At 42.7% G+C, this 19,514-nt stretch overlaps 1 protein-coding gene across 5 annotated transcripts in view; it reads left to right on the top strand.

The window, feature by feature from the left end:
• Positions 1–19,514, top strand: part of LTBP1 (latent transforming growth factor beta binding protein 1) — a 456,910-nt gene that overhangs the window by 44,031 nt on the left and 393,365 nt on the right. For all 5 annotated transcript variants that reach the window (XM_070379745.1, XM_070379744.1, XM_070379747.1 and 2 more), the window contains exon 3: positions 6,838–7,135. In XM_070379745.1, coding sequence (XP_070235846.1) covers positions 6,838–7,135 — 298 coding nt within the window. The remainder of the gene's footprint in view (positions 1–6,837; positions 7,136–19,514) is intronic.

The raw sequence follows: 19,514 nt of genomic DNA, 5'->3' as shown, positions 1-19,514 counted from the left end.
TTTTAATACAGTCAAGCTCATCAATCCCTTTCGATTTTTACTTACTGTTTTCACATTTGAGAAATTCCTCTTTACCCCAAATCATGAAGATATTCTGTCACGTTTTCTCTTAAGTTTTATAGATCTAGAATGCATGGGCTTCCCAGGTGGCTAGCAGTAGGGAACCCGCCTGCCAGTGCAGGAGACAGAAGAACTTCGGGTTTGATCCCTGGGTCGGGAAGATCTCCTGGAAGAGGGCATGGCAACCCACTCCAGTATTCTTGCCTGGAGAATCCAATGGACAGAAGGGCCTGGCGGGCTACAGTCCATGGGGTCGCACAGAGTTGAACGCAACTGAAGGCCTTGGAACACACCAGAATGCACACTCCTGTGTTGGGTAGGGATCTAGTTTTGGTTCTTTTAGATGTGTGGCTCTTTCTTTTTCAACACCGTTTATTTTGTCCATTTTTTTACAGGGTTGTTATATCTCCTCTGTCATGTTTCAAGCCTCCATTTATATTTGAGTCTGTTTCTAAGCTTTCTGTTAAATTTCATTGATCTGTTTTTCTCTCTTTGAACAAGTACCACAGTCTTATCTGCTATTATAGTTTGTAGAATTTCTTGATTATGTACATAACCACTTAGATAAACTGAAATAATGTCACATTGTTTCTTCATTTTAGACCTTTTATTCTTTTTCCTTGTTTTGCCATGGGACTTACAATATAACATCAATTATAGAGGCTGTTGTGGGCATTTAGACTTGTTTCCAGCTTTAATAGGAATGTTTCTACAGTTTGCACATAATATTTGCTGTAGGTTTTGGTATCCTCTTTAGTATGCGGGATTTGCTGTAGGTACTGTTTACCAGAACAATGAAATCCTTTTGTATTCCTAGTTGTCTTACCAGTTTTTGTTTATTATGAATAAGTGATGAATTTCATTGGAAAATTTTTGTTCACTGAGACAAGTTCTCATTTAATTTTTAACGTGGGGAATTCTGTGGAAAGAGTGGCTGACATTAAAATCATCCTTATATTTCTTGAATTAATTTGGTTTGGGAATAATGTTGTATTAGATTTACTAATTTTTTTTAAGGAATTGTGCATCTATATGTTCTTAACTGTGATTTGTGTGTGAGTTTTCATTTTTGTTTTGATTCTTTGTGTCTGTGTACAATTCCTGTCTGATTTTGGTATCGAGGTTTTACTTTTAACGGGAGTTGATTCTGGGGTCTGTACTGAATGTCCTGACTCTGGTAGGCCAGGACTGGGAATCTGCAGCGTACAGATCCTGGGTGGTTGCACTCTATGCCTGTACAGCTCAGAATCAGGTGAAGACTCCAGGACTCTCTGCAGATCTCTCCTGTCCAAGACTCTGCCTGGAGATCCCAGCCACTCGGCCTTTATTACACTGTGCGTGGTGATCCTTGCTGCATAGTGGTCGACCGAGTGCCTCCTGCAAGGCGGTTACGGTGATCCTAGCGCTCCCCTCTTGATCCCCTTCTCTTAGGATTCAGTCTTCTCTTGCCAGTTGTCTGGTATCTGACAACAGTTGTCTTATATCTTTCATCCAGTTTTCTAGCTGTCATGGCAAAAAGGCTTGTTTGGTAACAGTTATTCCATCATGCCCAGCTGTGGAAGTCTGTTTCTTTAATCTAAAAAAAACGTCTTTAAAAATGATTGTTCTGTGTTTGGAATGGGAGATGTGGTAGAGGTTAATTCACTGTGCTTATCTTGAGCAGAAGTCCTTTTATTGGATTATCTACTTAATAAATTGTGGGCTTCCCCCACTTCTAATTCCTTTTCACAAAAAAAGCTTTCAGAAGCTTTTTTCCTACTGCACCTGAATGTCTTAGGCTAATTCTCTTAATGCACTTTTGAACTGGAGGTTTAGTACCTTATCACAGCTCCTATCAGCCCTTTGTGATGTTCTTCTCTTGTGAGTTCATGACCAGTTTCAGAGGGTTCCTCCCGTACAGAGTTTTTGTAGAATGCGTTGAATCTGAGCTTCTGTAATTGTTTAATATACATATTGCTAAATGCCACTGCAAGCCATATATGTGAGCAAAGTGTACTTATATATTAATTTTGATTTAAAAATATCTTTGAAAGCTTGGACTTCCCTGGTGGCTCAGACGGTAGAGCATCTGTCTACAATGCAGGAGACCCGGGTTTGAGCCCTGGGTTGGGAAGATCCCCTGGAGAAAGAAATGGCAATCCACTCCAGTACTATTGCCTGGAAAATCCCATGAACACAGGAGCCTGGTAGGCTACAGTCTATGGGGTCGCAGAGAGTCGGACACGACTGAGCAACTTCACTTTCACTTTGAAAGCTTGGAGACTGACTGAATAACTGGTAAACCACATCCAGGGTTGTAGATGTTATTATGAACCCACTTATGATCTTCCTTTTATAGATGTCCTGAAGTCCCAGCATTCTTGGACAGAGGTGGATCTACTTTGACATCGGTCAGTCAACCAAGATGAGGTTCAGGCTTCCGTCCTTGGGTACAAAAAGTTCTGTCTTAGCCAATTATCTGACCTCATAGATGACATTCTAGTTGGGAAATAAAAGAGCTTTGTTAAAAGATGATTAATATATGTGACCGTACAGGTGAGATGTGAAGTGAATGATGAAAATGGCTCAGGAGGTCAGGGTGAGTGGGTATTTGGAAAGGACTTCACAGAGAAGCAGGACGTTTCAGGTGAATAAGTGCTTGAGGGGCTGGCCCATATTTCAGGACAGGGCACCCTATGTACAGAGGCAGGAAAGGTGAGCTTTTGCAGGGGTGGACCAGGGGCGGGGGTTGATGGGGTCCAGATGAGGCCTTCAGTGTATCTCCTGGGCAGCTAGAATATGTTGAAAATTTTTAAATGAAGGAGAAAAAATTCAAAGAGCGACATTTTGGGAAGATGATCAGCAAGTCTGGTAGGATTTTATTCCCTCACCGGCGGTTCTCCAGTTTGGCTGCACGTTGCCATCACCTAGGGAGTTAAAAAACCGAAAAACGGAAGTGACCAGGGAGCCCCTTTCCCCAGAGATTGGGATTCGATCAGCCTGGAGTCACACCTGGGTTTTGAGCTCCCCGGGTGATTCTGCTGTGCTGCAGAGCCTGAGAACCACTGCCCCACCCGCTGATAAGATCTCCATAGTGTTCGCTCATTGTGTGGAGCCACAGCTGGGCTGGGCAAATGCAGGATGACTGATGGATAACATTTTTAAAGAACTTCTGTAAGATTTAAAATACTCCACATAGTGCAATACCTCAGTTAGAATAACAGTTTTCTCCGGAAATAACGTCACAGAGAACTAGTGACTACCAGAGGGGAGAGAGGAGGAGGGAGGGACAAATTAGGGGTATGCGTTTAGCAGATACAAATTGCTGCTACTGCTAAGTCGATTCAGTCGTGTCCGACTCTGTGTGACCCCATAGACGGCAGCCCACCAGGCTCCCCCGTCCCTGGGATTCTCCAGGCAAGAACACTGGAGTGGGTTGCCATTGCCTTCTCCAATGCATGAAAGTGAAAAGTGAAAGTGAAGTCACTCAGTCGTATCCAACTCTTCTCGACCCCATGGACTGCAGCCCACCAGGCTCCTCCGTCCATGGGATTTTCTAGGCAAGAGTACTGGAATGGGGTTCCATTGCTTTCTCTGATACAAACTAGTGTGTATGAAATAGAGAAGCAACAAGGATACATTGGAGTGTAATCTGTAAACATACTGTCTGTGCTGACACCTGACGCTAATGTAACACTGTGAGTCAACCATCCTTGAATTTAAAAAATAACAGTTTTCTCATAAATGCCTACAAATTTTTACACTGACCATGAAGTAGTGACAAATGTATACATTTTTGAAAGGGACTGATAATTATCTTGAGAATTTAGTCACATGGAAAATTCTTTTAATTTTTTGCGTTAAAAACAGAAGGGCAACATAAAACAGACACAGCTACGAGGGTAAGAATTCAGTAAGCCACTGTAGTGCAAAAACACAAACTTGCAGTGACAAAAATGTAAATTCTCAAAAAAGGTGTTGGTGGAAGGCCGCTGGTTTGTGCATCACCCGGCAGGCAGGCAGGCAGATGGCTGGGTTCTGGTTTGGGATTCAGCAGGCCAGGGGCCGGCCAAATATGCATTTCTAAAATGTTTCCAGGTGATGCTGCGGCTTGTCCAGGCGTCACACATTGAGAAGTGACACGTGGGAGCCACTGTTGCACGAAGCCCAAATGTGGTGGGAAAATGGCTTGCTCAAGTGTGGCTGCAGGATGTCAGTTTTGCTTTTCAGGTCGGGGAGGGGGCTTGTCTTGGCCACTGGGGAATCTGTTCCCTTACCCGCTCTGCCTCCCGCACCCCCAACCCCCGCAGTGTAAGCCAGCCCTACCTATCTGCTCCAGGAGGCTACTGCTGAAGCCCAAATGGGGAGGGTAGAAGAGAAAATCGTCTAATCAGTCTCCTTATTGTCTCTTAAAACTTACTGTGAAGGATAGTATTGTATATATACTATCCTTACTGTGAAAGGATAGTATTGTGTATGTGTATATATATATAACTACTATTATATAAAGTGTCCTTTTTTGGTGTAAGTTTAAAGTTTTTTTTTTTTTTTTCTCTTTCATTATTTTTTCCCTGCTCCCCTCATCCTTCCATATGCAAAATTTGAAGAGTTAAAAAAAACAACAAACAAGGCTGCCCTTTATACTTCTAACTCATCCTCCAGACAGCCCCTTGTTGGCTATTGTAGGTGTTTTGGGGGAGATTTCTGTGCTTGGCTTCCACCTAGGTGCCAGCTTTTGTCAGCCACTCTGTGCAGCCTTCCTGAGAGATTAGGAGACGTTTGCAATACACCTTGGGAGGGAGAAGCGGAAATCATTCTCAGATGTTAAACCGAGACATGTTTCTAATTGAAAGCATGAAGAGAATGTGTACATGAAAGTGCCTGGGGGTGGGGGGTGATCTCTGGCAGAGGCTCAGCCTTGAAAGCCCCGTCCTCTTCCTCTTGTGACCACTTCTGCTGTCTCTGGGTGGAGCCCGTTTCCATTCCTGAGACGTTCCATAAATAAGCATGGCTGAGGAGGGACCCGATGATCATGTTGGCCAGGAAGGCGCGGATAAATTAGACTCCTGAACTCTCGAAGTGCATAGCTTTTTGACTTTGACTTCTAGAAGCCTAATATGGAAAGAGCCCTTGGGGACCATTTTAGAAAAGCAGCTACTGCCCTCCTCCCGCACTGAGACTTGTGTAGGTGCAGAGGCCAAGCTCAAGTAACTCACCCCAGGGTGACCCCGGGAGCTGGCTGCATTTTTCTTTCCTTTTTTAAGAATCTTTCTCAACTCTTAGAAAATTTGTCGGCCTGGTATTCTGACACTTGACAGTTATTTCTTATCATTATTTGCTATAATTAATAGGAATTATAGGGAAATAGGAAAAGTATCTTTTCTCTTTTATAGGAGGTTTCAGGGTTTTTAGGTCTCGGTCATTGGTTGCTCCATGTTTGAGCCTCCTCTGGTGTGTATTCTTCATCTATTTTGTAATTGCTTGTAGACTGAATCCTGGGTTGAATTGTATGGGAGGTTTAGTATTATGATCTGCCTCAGGACAGAGAGTTTAAGTCAAAGAGGACTGATACCAAAAGGCTGGTGTAAATAAATGGTACAAATAAAGAAGGGTCTGAAGGAATCATGTCTGTAGGCCTATGATGTTAATAAAATTTAAGTCATAAATTTTATGACATATAACATCTGAACTCCCAGGGGACCTTGCTTGTGATAAAATCCATTCACCTTGCCCGTGACCCATAGCCCTGCTAACTTTAAAACTCTGCTTGGCCACAAGTCTGATGATTCAAAGTACATGCATTCATGGGACTTCCATGGCAGTCCAGTGGTAAGACTTTGCCATCCAATGCAGGGGGTGTAGGTTTGATCCCTGATCAGGGAGCTATGATTCCACATGCTTCATGGCCCAAAATCAAAAACATAAAACAGCCACAATATTGTAACAAATTAAATAAGGACTTTAAAAATGGTCCATATTAAAAAACAAACAAACAAACCCCAAACCCAAAGTAAATGCATCCTAGCTAATAGGAGATAAACAGGTGGTTTTTTTTTGATTGCCTTTTGTTATAATATTAAGGGTATATTGGCTTTTAAAATATATAATGCATGTATGAAAGTGTATATTAGATGACTTTCAATCTTTTTACCTTTGCTTTTTCTCAAAAAAAAAAAAAAAAAAAAGTAGGTTGACTAAATTTCTGAACAGTCACTCCAAGCTTTGATAGCTTAATGCAAGATGAAGGCCATTACCCTCTTGGGGGGTTTGGGTTTGGGACTGGGCTTCTGTTTTTTTTTGCCAAGACTTATTTGGATACCTAAAGTTTAAACTGAAGCCACGGAACACGACTTAAAAAAGGACAGAGTACTTTCTTTTTTCCCCCCTGTATTTCTGATGCATTTCTGAGCAGCAGCTATAGTAAAGTGGTCAAGAAAGATGACTTTGGAGCCAGTTCACTTGAATTCATATCCAGGCTCTTTTATTTACTAATGACTGTGGGACTTTTGGCAAATTTTATAACCCTGTGCCTGTTTTTCATCAGTAAAATGGGCAAAATAAAACATCTCCTTAAATCAGTTGCTGGGGGTGGGAGTTAAATTTGTCAATATCTATTAGAACAGTGCCTGGCACATAGGAAACCATGAATAAATATTCGCTATTATCATCATCATTAACAACATCATCAGCATCTTATTTCATTGAGGAACAGCCCAGTGCTCGTGGTAAGCATCTGGAAGAATTAGTGAAGTCTGAACCACTCTCCTTCAAAGTGTGTCTTCTGTTGTCTTTCCACAGCAAGCTGTGTTCCGCCGTGTCAGAATGGAGGGATGTGTCTCCGACCTCAGCTCTGTGTGTGTAAACCAGGGACCGAGGGCAAAGCCTGTGAGACGACAGCTGCCCAGGACACCTCGTCCCCAGTCTTTGGAGGGCAGAGTACTGCGGCCGCTTCCTCCTGGGTCCCTCCTGAGCAAGCCGCAAAGCGCACTTCATCTAAGAAGGCGGACGCGCTACCAAGAGTCAGTCCCGTGGCCCAGATGACCTTGACCCTCAAGCCGAAGCCTTCAGTGGGACTCTCCCAGCAGATCCATTCTCAGTGAGTGTTTTGAACTTAACCTCCAGCTCGGGAGCATCTTGATGTTCTCTTGGATGCGTTGCTTTAAATCACTCTTCTTTTCCAGCACAATTTGCAGAAATCACTTGGATAATAATGTCTTTCCTTCAGATTTTGCATTTTATGTTTACACATCAAGTCTCTTTAAAATAGTTGATATGTGTGTTTAGCCTCTGCAGGGAAGATTTACCATAAGCATTAAGCAAAGAAGTGGTGAGGATTAAGGGGATCAAGGGTGGAAGGGAATAATATAGTTGATTATGGTGGAGTTAAAAAAATTCTTTATTTTTTTGAGGCGGGGGGTGCTTTAAAGCTTCTGAAGTCATAATGCAAAAAGAGAAGCGGTGAGTGCAATTTTATAGGTACATGGAAAAGGTAGGAACTCAGCTTTGCACGGAGAAGGGATTCAAATGAAAGTGCATCTTGGGAAAGAGAATTATTCTACCCCGGTAGCAAGTGAAGTGTATCTTCTAGTAAACACCCTGTTTACCTCCCAGTTGCTATGCAGGTCCATTTTTGGTGAATGAGCTTGTGTTTTATTTATAGGAACTTTTTTTTTTTTTAGCATTAGGAAGTCAGTGCTGTTCTGAACAAAATGAGAACTCTGTAAAGACAGGGTCCTTACACAAATTGTTTCCTTTTAATTAGCTACTCTATGTGGATAACAAGATGCAGAATTTACTATAGCTATCACTTGTCATTTGTCTAGGAATGTAAAATACAGGAAGTGCTCAACTTAAAAATGACCCAGCAGTTCATCTGTAAGTCACTTGCTTAGAATTTTGAATGCTTCCCTCCCCAGCCCCTGAGATAGCTTCCACCTGGTGATTAGTATCCCGTCAGCCCACAGAAGTGATTTAATCTGTTACTACAGATGAAATTACCCTAATTTATACTTCCCCTGTGAATAGGCCACCTACTGTCCTTGCTGAGTGAGGTCCTGATAACTTTTTCCTTTCTCTTATTCCCTCCTCATTTCTCTTGTTTCTGGTTTTATTTTTCTCCCCTCTCATTCCTTCTTGCCTCCTACTTCAGTTCTACCTTGATGAAGAGATTTGGGATGTTGCCCTGGAATCTAACTGCTTTGCTACCATTTCATCTGAAAATACATCCTGTCACCCTCAGCAAGAAGGAATGGTAGTTGTAGCCCGTGCTTAAAAACCGCTTCCTGCTTGCCAGGTCCTGTTTCACATGCTTTGTATGTTTTATTCATTTAAAACTCACAGTGACACCCTAGCAGGTGGGCGCCTTTATTAACCCCATTTTACATATGAGGAAACTGAGGTGCAGAGTGGTTAAACAATGTGTTCAAGCTTACACAGTTAATAAGTGAATATAAGTGTTAAGATAGAGGCTGAATAAAGAGAATATATGGACCTCCGTGGTGGCTCAGTGGTAAAGAATCCGGCTGCAATGCAGGAGATACAGGAGACGGGGTTTGATCCCTGGGTCAGAAAGATCCGCTGGAGGAGGGCATGGCAACCCATTCCAGTATTCTTGCCTGGAGAACCCCATGGGCAGAGGAGCCTGGTGGGCTACAGTCCACAGCATCCCAAAGAGTGGGACACAACAGAAGCAGCTGAGCAGCAGCAAGGAGAATATATATTAGGCTTAAATGGAGGCAGCCAGGCTCCAGCATCCACACCCGAAAGCAGAGGCAAACGTTCTCTGTAAAGGGCTGCATAGTAACTATTTGGAGCTCTGTGGGACATGTGGTTTCTGTGACAGTTTCTCAATTCCTCACAAAAGCAGCCAGAGACAGTGTGTAAGTGGATGAGTGTGTGTGTGTTCCAATAAAGCTTTATTGATGGATGTTGAAATTTGAGTTTCATATAAATTTCATGGCACCCAATAATACTGTTTTATTTTTCTCAGTCATTAAAAAGTATAAAAATCATTCTTAGCTTTTTGGCCATATAGAAACAGACTGTGGGCCAGCTTTGACCCTTGAAGTGTAGTTTGCTGGCCCCTTCTCCAAAGGATAGTAGCCCTTTTTTTGTGTGTCAGAACACAAATGCAACTATGCATCTTTGAAATGAAATAAAACTTTGATTATATCATAGCCAGACAGCCCTCTTCCAGCATTGCCCTGTATCTTAAAAACAAAGAACAATTCTGTGTTGAAGTATGCCTTGGCAATCAGGAGTCAGATTCCTGTGCATTGCAATTATTTTTTTTTTCTAGTATAAACTGTGAAGTCATTTACAAGCAGCATCATTCATCTTGAATATCACCATCCCCTGTTAGAATGTGACCCTCTATGATGTGTATATGTGGATTATTACTGAGAATCATATGTCAGATGTCAGATAAAGAAGCAACCTTTCCCTCCTCCTCACTCTTTCTTTTTATGGTAGCAGCAGTGTAATTTAGACGAGAATGTTGTGAGTCAAAGAGGAGGCTAAGGTTTCAGCTCTAATTTGGCTTTGGGAAAAAAGAAGTCATTAGATAATATACTTTAGAGACTTCATCTGCTGAATGAAGATGCTTTTTTCATGATAATACTGTTACAGGCGTGTGTTTATGGGTGTGCCTACTACTGTGTCCTTTTGGGTGAGGAGAAGAGATGGCCCAAGATGCTAACAATTCTTATGCTTTCATAATAAACCTTTGTCAGTTGCTCTGTTATCTGGGCAGGGAGTATTAAGTTGCCCTGTTATCTGGCAGGGAGTATTAAGATGTATAAGACCCAGTTCTATTCTTAAGGAGATTTTGAAATGACAGATGTTATCACTTGAGAGAGGTACCAAGGGAGTGGCGTGGTTGACTCATGCATGAATAATGGCAGCCCACTCCAGTACTCTTGCCTGGAAAATCCCATGACGGAGGAGCCTGGAAGGCTGCAGTCCATGGGGTCGCTGAGCGTCGGACACGACTGAGCGACTTCACTTTCACCTTTCCCTTTCATGCATTGGAGAAGGAAATGGCAACCCATTCCAGTGTTCTTGCCTGGAGAATCCCAGGGGCGGGGGAGCCTGGTGGGCTGCCGTCTATGGGGTCGCACAGAGTTGGACACGACTGAAGTGACTTAGCAGTAGCAGCATGATCACCTGAAATGTAAACTGCCAAGGAGGCACATGTGACAGGATCACTTTGGCTACTTTTGAGAAATGTAACCATTCTTAAGCATCTTTTCGTTAAGCATCTTTTCGTTTGATTGCCTACTTTACGGTGTTTCAGGCTTTGGTTTTGTTTTTATCTAGTGAAGGAGGAAATTAATTAAGCTCCCTAAAATGCTTGTAGACAGGGATTTCCCGGGCAGCTCAGTAGTCAAGACTCTGTGCTTCTACTGCAGGGGACACAGGTTCAATCCCTGGTCCAGGAGCTAAGATTCCTGAGAGGACCATACTGAGAGGTGTGGCCAAAAAAAAATTCTTATAGACATAAAGACACCTAAAATATCAAAATGTGGTTAGTGTTACATCCCTAATGTGGCATGTGAGATGCTGCAGTCTTGATCGTTTACTCAGGTTTTTACTGACCACATGGTATGTACTGTGCATTGTTCCAGGGGCTCAGGGTGTAGCACTGAACAGCTAAACACAGTATCTTCCTTCCTGGAGCCTATAGTCTGGAAGCAGGGAGATAATGAGTGCTGTATTTAAAACATATCTTAGATTGTGGTTGGTGGTGTGGAGAAAATAAAAGTGCAAAGATGGGCAGGGAGTGCGGGGTGGGTGTGAGATGGGGAGGAGGGAGGGCTCTGGTGGCTTTAAATGGGCTGTCAGAGAAGGTTCTCTTGAGGTGATATTTAAGTGAGGAGGAGGTGGGGTGTGAATCATGGAGATGTGTGGGGCTGGGGCAGAAGCTCCAGAGGGGGTATGCTGCTGCTGCCTCTGCAGCTGCTGCTAAGTTGCTTCAGTCGTGTCCAACTCTGTGCGACCCCGGAGATGGCAGCCCACCAGGCTCCCCCATCTTTGGGATTCTCCAGGCAAGAACACTGGAGTGGGTTGCCATTTCCTTCTCCAATGCATGAAAGGGAAAAGTGAAAGTGAAGTCTCTCAGTCGTGTCCGACTCCTAGCGACACCATGGACTGCAGCCTACCAGGCCCTCCGTCCATGGGATTTTCCAGGCAAGAGTACTGGAGTGGGGTGCCATTGCCTTCTCCCCAGAGAGGTTATATGCCTGGCCTATTCGAGGAATGGGGACTTTAGTAAAACTGTAATGTTGAAACTACACATTTTAGGCAGGTGAGGGTTAGATGAATTTGTTTAACCTTTGGCCACATTGGTTTTAGACAGCTTGACTTAGAACCAGATACAAAGTTCTTTAGGAAATTGAAGGAAGGAATAATCATTTACAGATTTTGGAGCATGGAGGACATTGAAAAGATGTTAAATTTGGACACAAAGAACTGGAGAAGAGCATTTCTAAGAAAAACAATGATGTGACACCAGAAAGATTGGTGTATTAGTTGTCTACTGATGTGTAATAGGTCCCCACAAATGTGGCAGCCTTAAATGATAATTTGTTGTCTGACAGTCTGTGGGTCAGGAATCCAGGAGGTGCTTGCTGGAAGCTCTAGCTCAGGGTCTCTTGTGAGGTTGCAGTCAGCAGGGGTGGCTCGCCTGGGGTTGGAGAACCCACTGCCAAGGTGACTCATTGCCATGGTTGTTGGCAAGAGACTTCTTTTCCTTTCTACATGGACTCTCCACAGAGCTGCCTGAGCATCCTCACAACATGGCCACTGGCTTCTTCCTGAGCAAGTGAACCCCAAGCCACAGGGCCGTTGTAGTCCTGTATGACACACCTTCACCTCCACCTTATTCTACTCATTAGAAATGAGTCAGTTGAGTCCACTCTCAAAGGAACTGCAGTTAATAAGCTGCATTGCTTGAAGAAAGAAATAGCAAAGAATTCGTGAATGTATTTTAAAATGACCACATTTAGGGTATCATTTGATTGAAATTTGATATAAATGAAGACTAGTGGTAATGAAAGTTGTTAAAGGTTGGTTAAAAACCAAGTTAAAGACTACAATTTCAATAAAACAATTCTGAAAAGACACAAAACAAAATAGAAAAAGTAATGAAGGGGAAACCTAAATAGCTTAAAAGAGGGTTAAGAAGCAGATTAACCAATCACAATATTTAGATTATGTCTCTCTTGATGCAAACAAGCTGCAAATTAAAGAAAAAGATAATGATGATGACGTACAGGACAATAATGAAAATGCTGACATTGACTGGAAATTTGATGCTATAAAAGAGTGATTGTTGATTTGGAGGGCTGGGATGATGACCTTGTCATTATTTAAGGAAGGGAAATAATACTATTTACAGATGAAATTATATGATTTCTGAGCTTTGATTGACCCAGTGGGTTGAGGTATAGAGGTAACAAGTCTTGAGGGGATAATTATTGAAGCTAGATGATAGGCACACAATTATTATGCAATCCTTTTTTAATGCATTTTTGAAGTTTTCTATAATAAAAAGTAACTAAAATGAGAAAGATACAAGTAGGAAGACTGCTAGGATTTTTCTTCTGCCTCAGGAGATTAATCTGGTTATAGCACATAAAATGGATTAGAACTAGTGGTAATTGGTAATTGGAGGGTGAGTCTGTAACAGATGAAGTAGCACTGGTAATGTAGAGGAAGGATGTGAGCTCAGGAACTACTTAAAATTTTTTTTTATTTATTTGACTGTGCTAGGTCTTAGTTTCGCTGTGTGGGATCTCCAGTCTTCACTGCGGCACGTAGGATCTTTAGCTGTGGCATGTGTGGTCTAGTTCCCCAACCAGGGACTGAACCCGGGCCCCCTGCATTGGCAGTGGACGGTCTTAGCCACTGAACTACCAGGGAAATCCCAGGAGTTATCCTTAAAGACCTTTTGTGTTAGTGTTAGTCACTCAGCCGTGTCTGACTCTTTGCCACCCCTCTGTCCATGGGATTCTCCAGGCGAGAATACTGGAGTCGGTAGCCCTTTACTTCTTCAGGGGATCTTCCTGATCCACGGATCAATCCCAGGTCTTCCAATTGCAGGCATTCTTTACTGTCTTTACAGTCTGAGCCACCAGGCCACCTAATCACTGGTGGGAGGCAAAGAAAACGAGAATCAGGTATAATCTAGGCTTGGGACTGTGGGAGAAAGGGAGGATGTGAAGTCTTTATATTTCTTGGTAATTTCATGAGTCTTCAAGATCTTTGATGGTTGATACTTGGTGAATGGATGATTTCTGACAGAGCTTTATAGGCTGAATAGCCTTGGAGAAGGAAATGGCAACCCACTCCAGTATTCTTGCCTGGAGAATCCCAGGGACAGAGGAGCCTGGTGGGCTGCTGTCTATGGGGTTGCACAGAGTTGGACATGACTGAAGTGACTTAAGCAGCAGCAGCAGCCAAGATCATCCTCTGTACCCCATCAGGGACTAAAAGCAAGTGGGTATCAGTGGTACATACCTGGCCACTTGGTCAGGTATTGGTTTGGAAAGACCTTGGTCAGGGCATTCTGGCAGTGGTCATCGCAATAGCTGGTAATTCCATTCATGCTTTTCATTGAAGTTTACTATTACGGTGTTCTTTTTTCCAGTTTTCCAGGCCACATCTTGGACCTTCCATGAGCTAGAGAAAAGACCAAACGATGCCTCATTTTCCTGTGTATAAGTTTTGGGAGTAATTTTTCTCCTTCTTAAAACTTTTGAGTTGCTTTATAATCCTTCATTCCTTGGGAAGTCCATGTGAACACTTCAGGGTACTTTCATCATTGCAGCCTGTAGATGTTCATATATAGCTATCCATTTGCTATACATAGCTTCAGTATGTCCTGAGAAATTGTCCTTGTCAGGTCACAGGTGCACCTACAATGTCTGTCTTTAGTCCTAGATGTGGAAGGGCATCAGTGCTTGTGTGTTGTGGCCAGGAACTTCACAGAGGAGCAAAAATCAAAACTGTTCCGTTTTCCAGAGCTTTTTCATCACCTGTCAGTACCATTTTTCACACGTGTGTTGAACTTTCCCACAAGAGTTTGCTTTCGGCCCTCAGTGCTGCTCAGTGGGGCTGTTTGTGGGAAATATCTGTCTTTTTCCTTGTTAATCATGATGGCTGTCACAGGCACCAACCTTGGACCTACGAGGTGGAGGTCGTTAGGGGCATTCTTCAGCTGCTGATATCTTCTGGTTGTTTAGAGAACATAAGGACAAATGACCACTGCTTTGCCAAACGGGAAGCTGTTATCTGTACTGTGACAGGAGGAGGTGCTTGCACAGGACACAGAGTGCCCAGTTACCTCGCTTTGAGCTTGAGGAGGAAGTCTGGTTTTACTCAGGATATGGGTGTCAAATCTATCTGAAGAGCTCACGTAAATCTCGTCTTCTTTTCTTCCCTGTTGATGGCTATTTTCATCATTTTATGTCCTGATGTTTCAAAGGATGGTGGTTAGTTTCCATGGAAGAATTAGATTTGTCCTGTCTCAGACCAGGGCAGGGGGCTTGGACTTACCTAATGGCATCGAAGATCCATTTTCTGTCATCTTTTTTGCAGGGTTGGGTTCTTTTAAGACAGCTAGAATTCAACTGTGTTCTCTGTTTATCAAGTGAGCTTATACTGCTGCTGCTGCTACTGCTGCTAAGTCATTTCAGTCGTGTCTGACTCTGTGTGACCCCATAGACGGCAGCCCACCAGGCTCCCCTGTCCCTGGGATTCTCCAGGCAAGGACACTGGAATGCGTTGCCATTTCCTTCTCCAATGCATGAAAGTGAAAAGTGAAAGTGAAGTTGCTCAGTCGTGCCCGACTCTTTGCGACCCCATGGACTGCAGCCCACCAGGCTCCTCAGTCCATGGGATTTTCCAGGCAAGAGTCCTGGAGTGGGGTGCCGTCGCCTTCTCTGAGCTTATACTACACCAGTTATTTTGTAAATATAGGGAAGGCCCTTTAAAGTTCACCTTAAGATGATGGGTTCCACTTACAAAGGTCTAAAGAAATAATACTTCACACATACAGACGGCTAAAAAACACATAAAAAGATGGTCAACATTGCTCATTATTAGAGAAATGCAGATCAAAGCCACAGTGAAGTATTATCTCATACCAGTCAGAGTAGCCATCATCAAAAAGTCTACAAACAATAAATGCTGGAAAGGGTGTGGAGCAAAAGTAACCCTTTTACACTGTTGGTGGGAATGCAAACTGATACAACCACTGTGGAGAACAGTGTGGAGATTCCTAAAAAAAAAAAAAAAAGGACTAAAACTATGACCCAGCCTATCCCACTGCTGAGTATATACCCTGAGGAAACCAAAATTGGAAAAGACGCATGTACCCCAGTGTTCATTGCAGCACTGTTTACAATAGCTCAGACATGGAAGCAACCTCGATGTCCATCAGTAGACGAATAGATGAGGAAGTTGTGGTACATATACACAATGGAGTATCACTCAGCTATAAAAAGGAATACATTTGAGTCAGTTCTAATGAGGTGGATGAACCTAGAGCCTATTATACTCTGTTAAGTAAATCTGAAAGAGAAAGACAAATATCGCATATCAATGCATATACATGGAATCTAGAAAGATGGTGCCAATGATCCCATGTGTAGGGCAGTGAAGGAGACACAGATGCAAAGAACAGACTTTGGGATTCAGTGGGAGAAGGAGAGATTTGAGAGGATAGCATGGAAACATATACATTACCATATGTGAGACAGAAAACCAGTGCAGATTTGATGTATGACCCGGGGCACCCAAAGCCAGTGCTCTGTGATAACCTGGAGGAATAGGGTCAGGAGGGAGGTGGGAGGAGGTTCAGGATGGAGGGGACACATGTATACCTGTGGCTGACTTATACTGATATGCGGCAAAAACCATGACAATATAGTAAAGAAATTATCCTCCAATTAAAATAAATAAATAAAAATTTTTTAAAAGGCACTTGAGAAACAAAAAAAAAGAAATGATACTTCCCATTTGCCACCTGTAGGTTGATAGGAAGTAGTGTTGAGTGATGCCTGTGCCATGGAGAAGAGGGCTACACTGTCCTTTATCTCTGTTCTGTTCTTAGCTTTCTGTTGTTTGAGTCTTTTACAAAAACAAACAACTATATGCTATGATATCTACAAGGATGGGAGACTTTGTGGAATGCTCCTTGAAATATTCTGCTCTTCTAATTAATAGCAGCAACAACAAAGAAATATAAGGTCATTCCCTTTATTTGGACTTTCTCATACTACCCCTAAAAGAAAACAGAAAACTCATTATAAAGCTACACTAATAGGTGAAACTTTAGGGAGAAGTTCCAAGCTTTTTGTAGCACTTAGTAGCTGAGATTGGAACCTGGTCTGAATTTATTTAAGAAGCCAAGGAGATGGTCAGTACTAGAATAGGTAGTTTCCTCAAATGATCTGGAAGACTTTGGGGGGGGCCCTTGCTTACTGCTTTCCCCTCAACTCTGCTGACCCTCCCCTTTGTACAGTCATCTGTGTATCTATATAGGTACATAGAAAGGCTATAATAAACATTTAATACATTTTTGTTGAGTTTTTCTTGCAGAAAAAAAAAATAATAATGTCTAAGTCCCTGTCCTAGGATGGGTGCCTAAATACTGATATTGCAGGAGTGATCTTATTCTCTTGGATACTCTGCCTTCTTTGTTATGTTTGCCCATGAAGTCTACAAGATGAAGGTTTTGAGCTTTATTTTATGATGTTGAAAAAAAGATGAAATGCTAGAAAGTTGAAGAAGAGGGACTTAGTCTGGTGATTTTAGGCATTCATGACACTTTAGGGATGCGATGGGAACTAAGACTGTGAGCCAGGGACTTTCATCATTTTATGTGTGTGCTTCTAATTTTTTTAGTTTTTATTTTTTAAACATTTTTTTGGATGTGGGCCATTTTTTAAAGTCTTTATTGAATTTGTTACAATATTCCTTCTGTTTTTATATTTTGTTCTTTGGCCACAAAGCATGTGGGATCTTAGCTCCCCAAGCAGAGGCTGAACCCATACCCCCTCACTGGAAGGTGAAGTCTTAACCACTGAATCACCAGGGAAGTCCTGTGTGTGTGTGTGTGTGTGTGTGTGTGTGTGTGTGTGTGTGTGTTTAACTTTTTGAAAAAGTAGAAGTTAAATTAAAGTTATATACAGAAGAGTACCAGATCAAAAGTGCACATGCTTGCTGATTATCCCATACTTAATGGAAGTACCATCCACATCAGAGTAGAATGTTGCCAGCACCATAAATACCCTCTTTTTCCAGATCTGCCCTCTTCCTTCTCCCTAAAAGGAGCCATTATCTTGACTTCTCACACCAGAGATTGGTTCTGTTTTAACTCTATGTAAATGAATGTATGCAGGTCAGGAAGCAACAGTTAGAACTGGACGTGGAACAACAGACTGGTTCCAAACTGGAAAAGGAGTACGTCAAGGCTGTATATTGTCACCCTGCTTATTTAACTTATATGCAGAATACATCATGCAAAATGCTGGGCTGAATGAAGCACAAGCTGGAATCAAGATTTCTGGGAGAAATGTCAATAACCTCAGATATGCAGATGACACCACTCTTATGGCAGAAAGCTAAGAGGAACTAAAGAGCCTCTTGATGAAGGTGGAAGAGGAGAGTGAAAAAGATGATTTAAAACTCAACATTCAAAAAACTAAGATCATGGCATCCAGTCGCATCACTTCATGGCAAATAGGGGAAACAATGGAAACAGTGACAGACTTTATTTTCTTGGACTTCAAAATCTCTGTAGATGGTGACTGCAGTCATGAAATTAACAGATGCTTGCTCCTTGGAAGAAAAGCTATGACCAACCTAGACAGCATATTAAAAAGCAGAGACATTGATTTGCCAACAAAAGTCTGTCTAGTCAAAGCTATGGTTTTTCCCGTAGTCATGTATGGATGTGAGAGTTGGACTATTAAGAAAGCTGAGCGCCAAAGAATTGATGCTTTTAAACTGTGGTGTTGGAGAAGACTCTTGAGAGTCCCTTGGACTGCAAGGAGATCCAACCAGTCCATCCTAAAGGAGATCAGTCCTGGGTGTTCATTGGAAGGACTGATGTTGAAGCTGAAACTCCAATACTTTGACCACCTGAGATGAAGAGCTGACTTATTAGAAAAGACTCTGATGCTGGGAAAGATTGAAGGCAGGAGGAGAAGGGGATGACAGAGGATGAGATGGTTGGATGGTGTTACCGACTCAATGGACTTGAGTTTGAGCAAGCTCTGGTAGATGGTGAAGGACAGGGAAGCCTGGCATGCTGCGGTCCATGGGGTCACAAAGAGTCAGACACGACTGAGTGAACAACAACCACACCAATAATTGAATCTCAGTGTGTATCTTTTCACTCACTGTGATGTATGAGATTCCTCTACGTAATCGTGTGTGGGTGTAGTTCACACTTATATTCCAAAGATGATTCCATCATATAAATATACTGCTACTTATTATTTGTTCTGCACTTGATGGATGTTTGGAACTTCTCCAGTTTTTAGCTCTTATGAAGAATGCTGTGGACATATGCAAATTCCAAAAAAAGACCTTTGTGAACTAAGTCATCAGAAAAACAAGCCCAACTCGATGTAGCAATGTTAAGGAGAAGGAGGTCATGATCCATTGTGTGAAGTTTGATCATGTTCGTTTCTGTTGGTCAGTGGTGTTTGGTTTTTTGAGAAAAATAGTCACATGAGGAAAGGGAAGGGGTGAGAGAGAGTTTGAGGAACTGGAAGCAAAGAATGTTTTCCTCCTGAGCAGGGCTTGGCAGGAAGAGTAGACTGTGGAGTGGGGGTGGAGAGGCAGGGGGAGAATCAGGGTAGTCACTTTGTTCCACACGCTGTCTGCACACTGTGGGGTCCCATGAGGAAGCCTTGGCCAAGAATGGTTTTGAGATAGAACCAGTGAATGCCTGGGTTTATGTTCTGGTTAAAGGTATATAAGAAATTTTGTGGAAACTCAAATTTTGCAATTGAAAAGGGCAAGTGCTGGGATAGTTTGCTCTCCAATTTAATTGCTGGAAATCAGGATGGTTTTTGGTGCAGTATAATAATAAGAGCTAATATTTATTGTTTGTCTATTCTGTGCTACGGAGAAGGCAATGGCACCCCACTCCAGCACTCTTGCCTGGAAAATCCCATGGATGGAGCAGCCTGGTGGGCTGCAGTCCAGGGGGTCGCTGGGAGTCGGACACGACTGTGTAACTTTCAAGTAGACAACCTGAGCGACTTCACTTTCACTTTTCACTTTCATGCATTGGAGAAGGAAATGGCAACCCACTCCAGTGTTCTTGCCTGGAGAATCCCAGGGACGGGGGAGCCTGGTGGGCTGCCGTCTGTGGGGTCGCACAGAGTCGGAGATGACTGAAGCGACTTAGCAGCAGCAGCATTCTGTGCTAGGTGGCTTTTAAAATTATTTTTTGAGCA

The sequence above is a fragment of the Bos mutus genome, chromosome 11 (genome assembly GCF_027580195.1).
Source record: "Bos mutus isolate GX-2022 chromosome 11, NWIPB_WYAK_1.1, whole genome shotgun sequence".
NCBI lineage: Eukaryota > Metazoa > Chordata > Mammalia > Artiodactyla > Bovidae > Bos > Bos mutus.
This window is presented reverse-complemented; position numbering and strand designations above follow the sequence as displayed.